The 13,547-nt window shown below is 40.9% G+C and overlaps 1 protein-coding gene across 1 annotated transcript in view; it reads left to right on the top strand.

Moving 5' to 3' along the window:
• Positions 1-13,547, top strand: part of dapk1 (death-associated protein kinase 1) — a 125,515-nt gene that overhangs the window by 13,924 nt on the left and 98,044 nt on the right. The window contains exon 6 of the mRNA XM_038984572.1: positions 430-582. Within this exon, the coding sequence (XP_038840500.1) occupies positions 430-582 (153 nt within the window). The remainder of the gene's footprint in view (positions 1-429; positions 583-13,547) is intronic.

The following is a 13,547-nucleotide window of genomic DNA, read 5'->3' on the forward strand; positions in this document are numbered from 1 at the left end:
CTCCTCCCTCCTCCCTCTCCCCTCCCCCCTTTCCTCCCATCCCTGCTCTCTCCCTCTCCCCTCCCCCCTTTCTTCCCATCCCTGCTCTCTCCCCTCCCTCCTCCCTCTCCCCTCCCCTTCCCTCCCATCCCTGCTCTCTCCCTCTCCCCTCCCTCCTCCCTCCTCCCTCTCCCCTCCCCCCTTTCCTCCCATCCCTGCTCTCTCCCTGTCTCCCCTCTTTCTCCCCCTCCTCCTCCCTCCCTCCCTCCCCCATTCACCCCCCCCCCCCCTCTTTCTCCCTGTTACCTCCCATCCCTGCCCTCCCCTCCTCCCTCCTTCGCTCCCCACCCTTTCTCCCCGTTACCTCCCATCCCTGCCCTCCCCTTCCCGTCTCCCTTCCCTCTCGTCCCTGCTTTCTCCCTCTCCCCTCCCATTCCCTCCCTTCCTCAGGTTGAGTGGTGCATCGCCGTTCTTGGGGGAGAATAAGCAGGAGACTCTAGCTAACGTGTCGGCGGTGGACTACACCTTCGATGAAGAGTTCTTCAGCAGCACCAGCCTCCTGGCCAAAGACTTTATCACCAGGCTGCTTATCAAAGACCCAAAGTACATGATCTCCTTACACTAACCTCTGACCCTAACCCTCACCCCTATCCCTAACATTGTACAGGTGAGGCCTCTGTATATACTATGTGCTTGGTTCGGTCCTGAATGTATTGAAACATGCCACTGAACCGGAGTGTGCATATACACCGCTCTGCACTTAAACACAGTGTGCCCAATGTTCTCAACTCTATACATTAGTGCAGAGTTTTCAAGCTGGAGTCTGTGGGGTACTGCAGGGGGTACACCAGTTTATTCAATACTTTTTGGGGAAAAATCGTATTGGCTATTTTTTTAAGGTGAAAAGTAATTTAATTTATGAATATAGCTAGCTACAACACAATATCATTCTAGATACCATTTTTATGTCTCTGCGTCCAGCATGAAGGAAGTTAAGAGGTAGTTTCACGAGCCAATGCTAACTAGCGTTAGCGCAATGACTTGAAGTCTACAGGAACAGTTAGCATGCTATCCTGTTTATCCAACTCTGGGGAAGTAGATAAATGGCTTCATTGACAAAATCTCAAACTATCCCTTCAGTATGGAGGAAATTAGTCATTGGTGCTAATTACAGGGGTTTCTATGTAGAGAAATTCTTAGGCGGGCCGTTTAAGTGGTCTTTTTGGGGATGGAAAAACAGTGTCAACTTTAAACATCCAAGACCAGATAATAGAAAGCATGCAGAAAACATACTTAACTAAATATATTAAATAATAACATCTATGAGAACTTACAATCAAATAAAATATAGGCAGTCAGGAACATAGAAAGTCTCAAAACCATTCAAGGTCCATTGATTAGACAAAATGCATAGAATTAAAAGTAGTTATCTTTAAAACTGAACTTGTCTCTCAGTCCCGTGCAAAACGTTATAGAATTGCTGGAAATTATCTTCAAAATCATGTCTCTACGCTGCCAATAGACCTTTACCTTTCTAGCTAATAGACTGGATAGTTTAATAGACCTTTACCTTTCTAGCTAATAGACTGGATAGTTTAATAGACCTTTACCTTTCTAGCTAATAGACTGGATAGTTTAATAGACCTTTACCTTTCTAGCTAATAGACTGGATAGTTTAATAGACCTTTACCTTTCTAGCTAATAGACTGGATAGTTTAATAGACCTTTCTAGCTAATAGACTGGATAGTTACCAGACCTTTACCTTTCTAGCTAATAGACTGGACAGTTTAATAGACCTTTACCTTTCTAGCTAATAAACTGGATAGTTTAATAGACCTTTACCTTTCTAGCTAATAGACTGGATAGTTTAATAGACCTTTACCTTTCTAGCTAATAGACTGGATAGTTTAATATACCTTTACCTTTCTAGCTAATAGACTGGACATTTTACCAGACCTTTACCTTTCTAGCTAATAGACTGGACATTTTACCAGACCTTTACCTTTCTAGCTAATAGACTGGATAGTTTACCAGACCTTTACCTTTCTAGCTAATAGACTGGGTAGTTTAATAGACCTTTACCTTTCTAGCTAATAGACTGGATAGTTTACCAGACCTTTACCTTTCTAGCTAATAGACTGGATAGTTTAATAGACCTTTACCTTTCTAGCTAATAGACTGGATAGTTTAATATACCTTTACCTTTCTAGCTAATAGACTGGGTAGTTTACCAGACCTTTACCTTTCTAGCTAATAGACTGGATAGTTTAATAGACCTTTACCTTTCTAGCTAATAGACTGGATAGTTTAATAGACCTTTACCTTTCTAGCTAATAGACTGGATAGTTTAATATACCTTTACCTTTCTAGCTAATAGACTGGATAGTTTAATATACCTTTACCTTTCTAGCTAATAGACTGGATAGTTTAATAGACCTTTACCTTTCTAGCTAATAGACTGGACAGTTTACCAGACCTTTACCTTTCTAGCTAATAGACTGGACAGTTTATCAGACCTTTACCTTTCTAGCTAATAGACTGTATAGTTTAATAAACCTTTACCTTTCTAGCTAATAGACTGGACAGTTTATCAGACCTTTACCTTTCTAGCTAATAGACTGGATAGTTTACCAGACCTTTACCTTTCTAGCTAATAGACTGGACAGTTTACCAGACCTTTACCTTTCTAGCTAATAGACTGGATAGTTTACCAGACCTTTACCTTTCTAGCTAATAGACTGGATAGTTTACCAGACCTTTACCTTTCTAGCTAATAGACTGGACAGTTTACCAGACCTTTACCTTTCTAGCTAATAGACTGGATAGTTTAATAGACCTTTACCTTTCTAGCTAATAGACTGGGTAGTTTACCAGACCTTTACCATTCTAGCTAATAGACTGGGTAGTTTAATATACCTTTACCTTTCTAGCTAATAGACTGGATAGTTTAATAGACCTTTACCTTTCTAGCTAATAGACTGGATAGTTTAATAGACCTTTACCTTTCTAGCTAATAGACTGGATAGTTTAATATACCTTTACCTTTCTAGCTAATAGACTGGACAGTTTACCAGACCTTTACCTTTCTAGCTAATAGACTGGACAGTTTATCAGACCTTTACCTTTCTAGCTAATAGACTGGATAGTTTACCAGACCTTTACCTTTCTAGCTAGTAGACTGGACAGTTTATCAGACCTTTACCTTTCTAGCTAATAGACTGGATAGTTTAATAGACTTTTACCTTTCTAGCTAATAGACTGGATAGTTTAATATACCTTTACCTTTCTAGCTAATAGACTGGATAGTTTAATAGACCTTTCTAGCTAATAGACTGGATAGTTTAATATACCTTTACCTTTCTAGCTAATAGACTGGATAGTTTAATAGACCTTTACCTTTCTAGCTAATAGACTGGATAGTTTAATAGACCTTTACCTTTCTAGCTAATAGACTGGATAGTTTAATATACCTTTACCTTTCTAGCTAATAGACTGGATAGTTTACCAGACCTTTACCTTTCTAGCTAATAGACTGGACAGTTTACCAGACCTTTACCTTTCTAGCTAATAGACTGGATAGTTTACCAGACCTTTACCTTTCTAGCTAGTAGACCTGGTAGTTTACCAGACCTTTACCTTTCTAGCTAATAGACTGGATAGTTTACCAGACCTTTACCTTTCTAGCTAATAGACTGGATAGTTTACCAGACCTTTACCTTTCTAGCTAGTAGACCTGGTAGTTTACCAGACCTTTACCTTTCTAGCTAATAGACTGGATAGTTTAATAGACCTTTACCTTTCTAGCTAATAGACTGGATAGTTTAATATACCTTTACCTTTCTAGCTAATAGACTGGATAGTTTAATAGACCTTTACCTTTCTAGCTAATAGACTGGATAGTTTAATATACCTTTACCTTTCTAGCTAATAGACTGGACAGTTTACCAGACCTTTACCTTTCTAGCTAATAGACTGGACAGTTTATCAGACCTTTACCTTTCTAGCTAATAGACTGGATAGTTTACCAGACCTTTACCTTTCTAGCTAGTAGACTGGACAGTTTATCAGACCTTTACCTTTCTAGCTAATAGACTGGATAGTTTAATAGACCTTTACCTTTCTAGCTAATAGACTGGATAGTTTAATATACCTTTACCTTTCTAGCTAATAGACTGGATAGTTTAATATACCTTTACCTTTCTAGCTAATAGACTGGATAGTTTAATAGACCTTTACCTTTCTAGCTAATAGACTGGATAGTTTACCAGACCTTTACCTTTCTAGCTAATAGACTGGATAGTTTAATAGACCTTTACCTTTCTAGCTAATAGACTGGATAGTTTAATATACCTTTACCTTTCTAGCTAATAGACTGGATAGTTTAATAGACCTTTACCTTTCTAGCTAATAGACTGGACAGTTTACCAGACCTTTACCTTTCTAGCTAATAGACTGGACAGTTTATCAGACCTTTACCTTTCTAGCTAATAGACTGTATAGTTTAATAAACCTTTACCTTTCTAGCTAATAGACTGGATAGTTTAATAGACCTTTACCTTTCTAGCTAATAGACTGGATAGTTTAATATACCTTTACCTTTCTAGCTAATAGACTGGATAGTTTACCAGACCTTTACCTTTCTAGCTAATAGACTGGATAGTTTAATAGACCTTTACCTTTCTAGCTAATAGACTGTATAGTTTAATAAACCTTTACCTTTCTAGCTAATAGACTGGATAGTTTAATAGACCTTTACCTTTCTAGCTAATAGACTGGATAGTTTAATATACCTTTACCTTTCTAGCTAATAGACTGGATAGTTTAATAGACCTTTACCTTTCTAGCTAATAGACTGGATAGTTTAATAGACCTTTACCTTTCTAGCTAATAGACTGGATAGTTTAATATACCTTTACCTTTCTAGCTAATAGACTGGATAGTTTAATAGACCTTTACCTTTCTAGCTAATAGACTGGGTGGTTTAATAGACCTTTACCTTTCTAGCTAATAGACTGGATAGTTTACCAGACCTTTACCTTTCTAGCTAATAGACTGGATAGTTTAATAGACCTTTACCTTTCTAGCTAATAGACTGGATAGTTTAATATACCTTTACCTTTCTAGCTAATAGACTGGATAGTTTAATAGACCTTTACCTTTCTAGCTAATAGACTGGACAGTTTACCAGACCTTTACCTTTCTAGCTAATAGACTGGACAGTTTATCAGACCTTTACCTTTCTAGCTAATAGACTGTATAGTTTAATAAACCTTTACCTTTCTAGCTAATAGACTGGATAGTTTACCAGACCTTTACCTTTCTAGCTAATAGACTGGACAGTTTATCAGACCTTTACCTTTCTAGCTAATAGACTGGATAGTTTACCAGACCTTTACATTTCTAGCTAATAGACTGGATAGTTTAATAGACCTTTACATTTCTAGCTAATAGACTGGATAGTTTACCAGACCTTTACCTTTCTAGCTAATAGACTGGACAGTTTACCAGACCTTTACCTTTCTAGCTAATAGACTGGATAGTTTAATAGACCTTTACCTTTCTAGCTAATAGACTGGGTAGTTTACCAGACCTTTACCTTTCTAGCTAATAGACTGGGTAGTTTAATATACCTTTACCTTTCTAGCTAATAGACTGGATAGTTTAATAGACCTTTCTAGCTAATAGACTGTATAGTTTAATAAACCTTTACCTTTCTAGCTAATAGACTGGATAGTTTACCAGACCTTTACCTTTCTAGCTAATAGACTGGACAGTTTATCAGACCTTTACCTTTCTAGCTAATAGACTGGATAGTTTACCAGACCTTTACATTTCTAGCTAATAGACTGGATAGTTTAATAGACCTTTACATTTCTAGCTAATAGACTGGATAGTTTACCAGACCTTTACCTTTCTAGCTAATAGACTGGACAGTTTACCAGACCTTTACCCTTCTAGCTAATAGACTGGATAGTTTAATAGACCTTTACCTTTCTAGCTAATAGACTGGATAGTTTAATAGACCTTTACCTTTCTAGCTAATAGACTGGATAGTTTAATATACCTTTACCTTTCTAGCTAATAGACTGGACAGTTTACCAGACCTTTACCTTTCTAGCTAATAGACTGGACAGTTTATCAGACCTTTACCTTTCTAGCTAATAGACTGGATAGTTTACCAGACCTTTACCTTTCTAGCTAGTAGACTGGACAGTTTATCAGACCTTTACCTTTCTAGCTAATAGACTGGATAGTTTAATAGACCTTTACCTTTCTAGCTAATAGACTGGATAGTTTAATATACCTTTCTAGCTAATAGACTGGATAGTTTAATAGACCTTTCTAGCTAATAGACTGGATAGTTTAATAGACCTTTACCTTTCTAGCTAATAGACTGGATAGTTTACCAGACCTTTACCTTTCTAGCTAATAGACTGGACAGTTTACCAGACCTTTACCTTTCTAGCTAATAGACTGGATAGTTTACCAGACCTTTACCTTTCTAGCTAGTAGACCTGGTAGTTTACCAGACCTTTACCTTTCTAGCTAATAGACTGGATAGTTTACCAGACCTTTACCTTTCTAGCTAATAGACTGGATAGTTTACCAGACCTTTACCTTTCTAGCTAGTAGACCTGGTAGTTTACCAGACCTTTACCTTTCTAGCTAATAGACTGGATAGTTTAATAGACCTTTCTAGCTAATAGACTGGATAGTTTAATATACCTTTACCTTTCTAGCTAATAGACTGGATAGTTTAATAGACCTTTACCTTTCTAGCTAATAGACTGGATAGTTTAATATACCTTTACCTTTCTAGCTAATAGACTGGACAGTTTACCAGACCTTTACCTTTCTAGCTAATAGACTGGACAGTTTATCAGACCTTTACCTTTCTAGCTAATAGACTGGATAGTTTACCAGACCTTTACCTTTCTAGCTAGTAGACTGGACAGTTTATCAGACCTTTACCTTTCTAGCTAATAGACTGGATAGTTTAATAGACCTTTACCTTTCTAGCTAATAGACTGGATAGTTTACCAGACCTTTACCTTTCTAGCTAGTAGACTGGACAGTTTATCAGACCTTTACCTTTCTAGCTAATAGACTGGATAGTTTAATAGACCTTTACCTTTCTAGCTAATAGACTGGATAGTTTAATATACCTTTACCTTTCTAGCTAATAGACTGGATAGTTTAATATACCTTTACCTTTCTAGTTAATAGACTAGATAGTTTAATAGACCTTTACCTTTCTAGCTAATAGACTGGATAGTTTACCAGACCTTTACCTTTCTAGCTAATAGACTGTATAGTTTACCAGACCTTTACCTTTCTAGCTAATAGACTGGGTAGTTTAATATACCTTTACCTTTCTAGCTAATAGACTGGATAGTTTAATAGACCTTTACCTTTCTAGCTAATAGACTGGATAGTTTACCAGACCTTTACCTTTCTAGCTAATATACTGGACAGTTTATCAGCACTTTACCTTTCTAGCTAATAGACTGGATAGTTTAATAGACCTTTACCTTTCTAGCTAATAGACTGGGTGGTTTAATAGACCTTTACCTTTCTAGCTAATAGACTGGATAGTTTACCAGACCTTTACCTTTCTAGCTAATAGACTGGATAGTTTAATAGACCTTTACCTTTCTAGCTAATAGACTGGATAGTTTAATATACCTTTACCTTTCTAGCTAATAGACTGGATAGTTTAATAGACCTTTACCTTTCTAGCTAATAGACTGGACAGTTTACCAGACCTTTACCTTTCTAGCTAATAGACTGTATAGTTTAATAAACCTTTACCTTTCTAGCTAATAGACTGGATAGTTTACCAGACCTTTACCTTTCTAGCTAATAGACTGGACAGTTTATCAGACCTTTACCTTTCTAGCTAATAGACTGGATAGTTTACCAGACCTTTACATTTCTAGCTAATAGACTGGATAGTTTAATAGACCTTTACATTTCTAGCTAATAGACTGGATAGTTTACCAGACCTTTACCATTCTAGCTAATAGACTGGACAGTTTACCAGACCTTTACCTTTCTAGCTAATAGACTGGATAGTTTAATAGACCTTTACCTTTCTAGCTAATAGACTGGGTAGTTTACCAGACCTTTACCTTTCTAGCTAATAGACTGGGTAGTTTAATATACCTTTACCTTTCTAGCTAATAGACTGGATAGTTTAATAGACCTTTCTAGCTAATAGACTGGATAGTTTAATATACCTTTACCTTTCTAGCTAATAGACTGGACAGTTTACCAGACCTTTACCTTTTTAGCTAATAGACTGGACAGTTTATCAGACCTTTACCTTTCTAGCTAATAGACTGGATAGTTTACCAGACCTTTACCTTTCTAGCTAGTAGACTGGACAGTTTATCAGACCTTTACCTTTCTAGCTAATAGACTGGATAGTTTAATAGACCTTTACCTTTCTAGCTAATAGACTGGATAGTTTAATAGACCTTTACCTTTCTAGCTAATAGACTGGATAGTTTAATAGACCTTTCTAGCTAATAGACTGGATAGTTTAATATACCTTTACCTTTCTAGCTAATAGACTGGATAGTTACCAGACCTTTACCTTTCTAGCTAATAGACTGGATAGTTTAATATACCTTTACCTTTCTAGCTAATAGACTGGATAGTTTAATAGACCTTTACCTTTCTAGCTAATAGACTGGATAGTTTAATATACCTTTACCTTTCTAGCTAATAGACTGGATAGTTTAATAGACCTTTCTAGCTAATAGACTGGATAGTTTAATATACCTTTACCTTTCTAGCTGATAGACAGAATAGTTTAATAGACCTTTACCTTTCTAGCTAATAGACTGGGTGGTTTAATAGACCTTTACCTTTCTAGCTAATAGACTGGATAGTTTAATAGACCTTTACCTTTCTAGCTAATAGACTGGATAGTTTAATAGACCTTTACCTTTCTAGCTAATAGACTGGATAGTTTAATATACCTTTACCTTTCTAGCTAATAGACTGGATAGTTTAATAGACCTTTACCTTTCTAGCTAATAGACGGGATAGTTTACCAGACCTTTACCTTTCTAGCTAATAGACTGGATAGTTTAATATACCTTTACCTTTCTAGCTAATAGACTGGATAGTTTAATAGACCTTTACCTTTCTAGCTAATAGACTGGATAGTTTAATAGACCTTTACCTTTCTAGCTAATAGACTGGACAGTTTACCAGACCTTTACCTTTCTAGCTAATAGACTGGACTGTTTACCAGACCTTTACCTTTCTAGCTAATAGACTGGATAGTTTACCAGACCTTTACCTTTCTAGCTAATAGACTGGATAGTTTACCAGACCTTTACCTTTCTAGCTAATAGACTGGATAGTTTAATAGACCTTTCTAGCTAATAGACTGGGTAGTTTACCAGACCTTTACCTTTCTAGCTAATAGACTGGATAGTTTACCAGACCTTTACCTTTCTAGCTAATAGACTGGACAGTTTAATAGACCTTTACTTTTCTAGCTAATATACTGGACAGTTTAATAGACCTTTACTTTTCTAGCTAATATACTGGACAGTTTAATAGACCTTTCTAGCTAATAGACTGGATAGTTTAATAGACCTTTACCTTTCTAGCTAATAGACTGGGTAGTTTAATAGACCTTTACCTTTCTAGCTAATAGACTGGATAGTTTACCAGACCTTTACCTTTCTAGCTAATAGACTGGATAGTTTAATAGACCTGTACCTTTCTAGCTAATAGACTGGATAGTTTAATAGACCTTTACCTTTCTAGCTAATAGACTGGATAGTTTAATATACCTTTACCTTTCTAGCTAATAGACTGGATAGTTTAATATACCTTTACCTTTCTAGCTAATAGACTGGATAGTTTAATAGACCTTTACCTTTCTAGCTAATAGACTGGACAGTTTAATAGACCTTTACCTTTCTAGCTAATAGACTGGATAGTTTAATAGACCTTTACCTTTCTAGCTAATAGACTGGGTAGTTGACACTTCCTCTTCCGATGACCTGTGGGGAGGTCAACGTAATTAAAAGATATCTACCAAATCTAATCATTTTAAAATGTTGATTACTTCTCCTTGCCAATATCATTCACCTGACGATAAGACAAGACATTTTATGGGAAAAAAACATGTTTTGCTAACATGTTCAGGGTCCCTGGGTCGCCGGTTTGCCTAGCCGGGGGTCCCTGGGTCGCCGGTTTGCCTAGCCGGGGGTCCCTGGGTCGCCGGTTTGCCTAGCCGGGGGTCCCTGGGTCGCCGGTTTGCCTAGCCGGGGGTCCCTGGGTCGCCGGTTTGCCTAGCCGGGGGTCCCTGGGTCGCCGGTTTGCCTAGCCGGGGGTCCCTGGGTCGCCGGTTTGCCTAGCCGGGGGTCCCTGGGCAAGGGAAGGTTGAAAACCCCTGCATTAATGTACATTTATACGTTATGTAGGCTACTGTCAGAGCTCCGTGACTGTAGTAGGTGTTATCATCATCCCAGCAGCCCTAATGGAGGTTGCCTAGGCAACAGCCGATTGAAGATTGGGTTGCTGTGGTGATGCTGGTCTTAGTGTATTATTAAACAGTCATGGTCTGTTAAGAGGAGATAACCAAAGAGGATAGTCGTAGGGACAGAGGAACCACAGTGTGTGTGTGTGTGTGTGTGTGTGTGTGTGTGTGTGTGTGTGTGTGTGTGTGTGTGTGTGTGTGTGTGTGTGTGTGTGTGTGTGTGTGTGTGTGTGTGTGTGTGTGTGTGTGTGTGTGTGTGTGTGTGTGTGTGTGTGTGTGTGTGTGTGAGAATGAGAGGAAGGTGTGTGTGTGTGTGAGAACGAGAGAGAGTTGTCTGCATGTATGTACTGTGTTATGTTCATCGTTTGACCAGCGAGTCAGCTCAGTTTGTGTGTGACTAGAGGAAGGTGTGTGTGACTAGAGGAAGGTGTGTGTGACAGAAGTATAGTGTGTGCACCATGAGTTGTCCAGGATTGACTTTCCTAACCCCTGTTCCCTTCCTAACCCCTGTTCCTTTCCTAACCCCTGTTCCTTTCCTAACCCCTGTTCCCTTCCTAACCCCTGTTCCCTTCCTAACCCCCTGTTCCTTTCCTAACCCCTGTTCCCTTCCTAACCCCTGTTCCCTTCCTAACCCCTGTTCCCTTCCTAACCCCTGTTCCCTTCCTAACCCCTGTTCCTTTCCTAACCCCCTGTTCCTTTCCTAACCCCTGTTCCCTTCCTAACCCCTGTTCCTTTCCTAACCCCTGTTCCCTTCCTAACCCCTGTTCCCTTCCTAACCCCTGTTCCCTTCCTAACCCCTGTTCCCTTCCTAACCCCTGTTCCCTTCCTAACCCCTGTTCCCTTCCTAACCCCTGTTCCCTTCCTAACCCCTGTTCCCTCCTAACCCCTGTTCCTTTCCTAACCCCTGTTCCTTTCCTAACCCCTGTTCCCTTCCTAACCCCTGTTCCCTTCCTAACCCCTGTTCCTTTCCTAACCCCTGTTCCTTTCCTAACCCCTGTTCCTTTCCTAACCCCTGTTCCCTTCCTAACCCCTGTTCCCTTCCTAACCCCTGTTCCTTTCCTAACCCCTGTTCCTTTCCTAACCCCTGTTCCCTTCCTAACCCCTGTTCCCTTCCTAACCCCTGTTCCCTTCCTAACCCCTGTTCCTTTCCTAACCCCTGTTCCTTTCCTAACCCCTGTTCCCTTCCTAACCCCTGTTCCTTTCCTAACCCCTGTTCCCTTCCTAACCCCTGTTCCCTTCCTAACCCCTGTTCCCTTCCTAACCCCTGTTCCCTTCCTAACCCCTGTTCCCTTCCTAACCCCTGTTCCTTTCCTAACCCCTGTTCCCTTCCTAACCCCTGTTCCCTTCCTAACCCCTGTTCCCTTCCTAACCCCTGTTCCCTTCCTAACCCCTGTTCCTTTCCTAACCCCTGTTCCCTTCCTAACCCCTGTTCCCTTCCTAACCCCTGTTCCTTTCCTAACCCCTGTTCCTTCCTAACCCCTGTTCCCTTCCTAACCCCTGTTCCTTTCCTAACCCCTGTTCCCTTCCTAACCCCTGTTCCTTTCCTAACCCCTGTTCCTTTCCTAACCCCTGTTCCCTTCCTAACCCCCTGTTCCCTTCGTAACCCCTGTTCCTTTCCTAACCCCTGTTCCCTTCCTAACCCCTGTTCCCTTCCTAACCCCTGTTCCTTTCCTAACCCCTGTTCCTTTCCTAACCCCTGTTCCTTTCCTAACCCCTGTTCCTTTCCTAACCCCTGTTCCCTTCCTAACCCCTGTTCCCTTCCTAACCCCTGTTCCTTTCCTAACCCCTGTTCCCTTCCTAACCCCCTGTTCCTTTCCTAACCCCTGTTCCTTTCCTAACCCCTGTTCCTTTCCTAACCCCTGTTCCTTTCCTAACCCCTGTTCCCTTCCTAACCCCTGTTCCCTTCCTAACCCCTGTTCCTTTCCTAACCCCTGTTCCTTTCCTAACCCCTGTTCCTTTCCTAACCCCTGTTCCTTTCCTAACCCCTGTTCCCTTCCTAACCCCCTGTTCCCTTCGTAACCCCTGTTCCTTTCCTAACCCCTGTTCCCTTCCTAACCCCTGTTCCCTTCCTAACCCCTGTTCCTTTCCTAACCCCTGTTCCTTTCCTAACCCCTGTTCCCTTCCTAACCCCCTGTTCCCTTCGTAACCCCTGTTCCTTTCCTAACCCCTGTTCCCTTCCTAACCCCTGTTCCCTTCCTAACCCCTGTTCCTTTCCTAACCCCTGTTCCCCTCCTAACCCCTGTTCCTTTCCTAACCCCTGTTCCCTTCCTAACCCCCTGTTCCTTTCCAAACCCCTGTTCCCTTACTAACCCCCTGTTCCCTTCCTAACCCCTGTTCCCTTCCTAACCCCTGTTCCTTTCCTAACCCCTGTTCCCTTCCTAACCCCTGTTCCCTTCCTAACCCCTGTTCCCTTCCTAACCCCTGTTCCCTTCCTAACCCCTGTTCCCTTCCTAACCCCTGTTCCTTTCCTAACCCCTGTTCCCTTCCTAACCCCTGTTCCCTTCCTAACCCCTGTTCCCTTCCTAACCCCTGTTCCCTTCCTAACCCCTGTTCCTTTCCTAACCCCTGTTCCCTTCCTAACCCCTGTTCCCTTCCTAACCCCTGTTCCCTTCCTAACCCCTGTTCCCTTCCTAACCCCTGTTCCTTTCCTAACCCCTGTTCCTTTCCTAACCCCTGTTCCCTTCCTAACCCCCTGTTCCCTTCCTAACCCCCTGTTCCCTTCCTAACCCCCTGTTCCCTTCCTAACCCCTGTTCCCTTCCTAACCCCCTGTTCCCTTCCTAACCCCTGTTCCCTTCCTAACCCCTGTTCCCTTCCTAACCCCTGTTCCCTTCCTAACCCGCTGTTCCCTTCCTAACCCCTGTTCCCTTCCTAACCCCTGTTCCCTTCCTAACCCCTGTTCCCTTCCTAACCCCTGTTCCCTTCCTAACCCCTGTTCCTTTCCTAACCCCTGTTCCTTCCTAACCCCTGTTCCCTTCCTAACCCCTGTTCCTTTCCTAACCCCTGTTCCCTTCCTAACCCCCTGTTCCCTTCCTAACCCCTGTTCCCTTCCTAACCCCTGT

The sequence above is a fragment of the Salvelinus namaycush genome, unplaced genomic scaffold, assembly GCF_016432855.1.
Source record: "Salvelinus namaycush isolate Seneca unplaced genomic scaffold, SaNama_1.0 Scaffold249, whole genome shotgun sequence".
Classification (NCBI taxonomy): domain Eukaryota; kingdom Metazoa; phylum Chordata; class Actinopteri; order Salmoniformes; family Salmonidae; genus Salvelinus; species Salvelinus namaycush.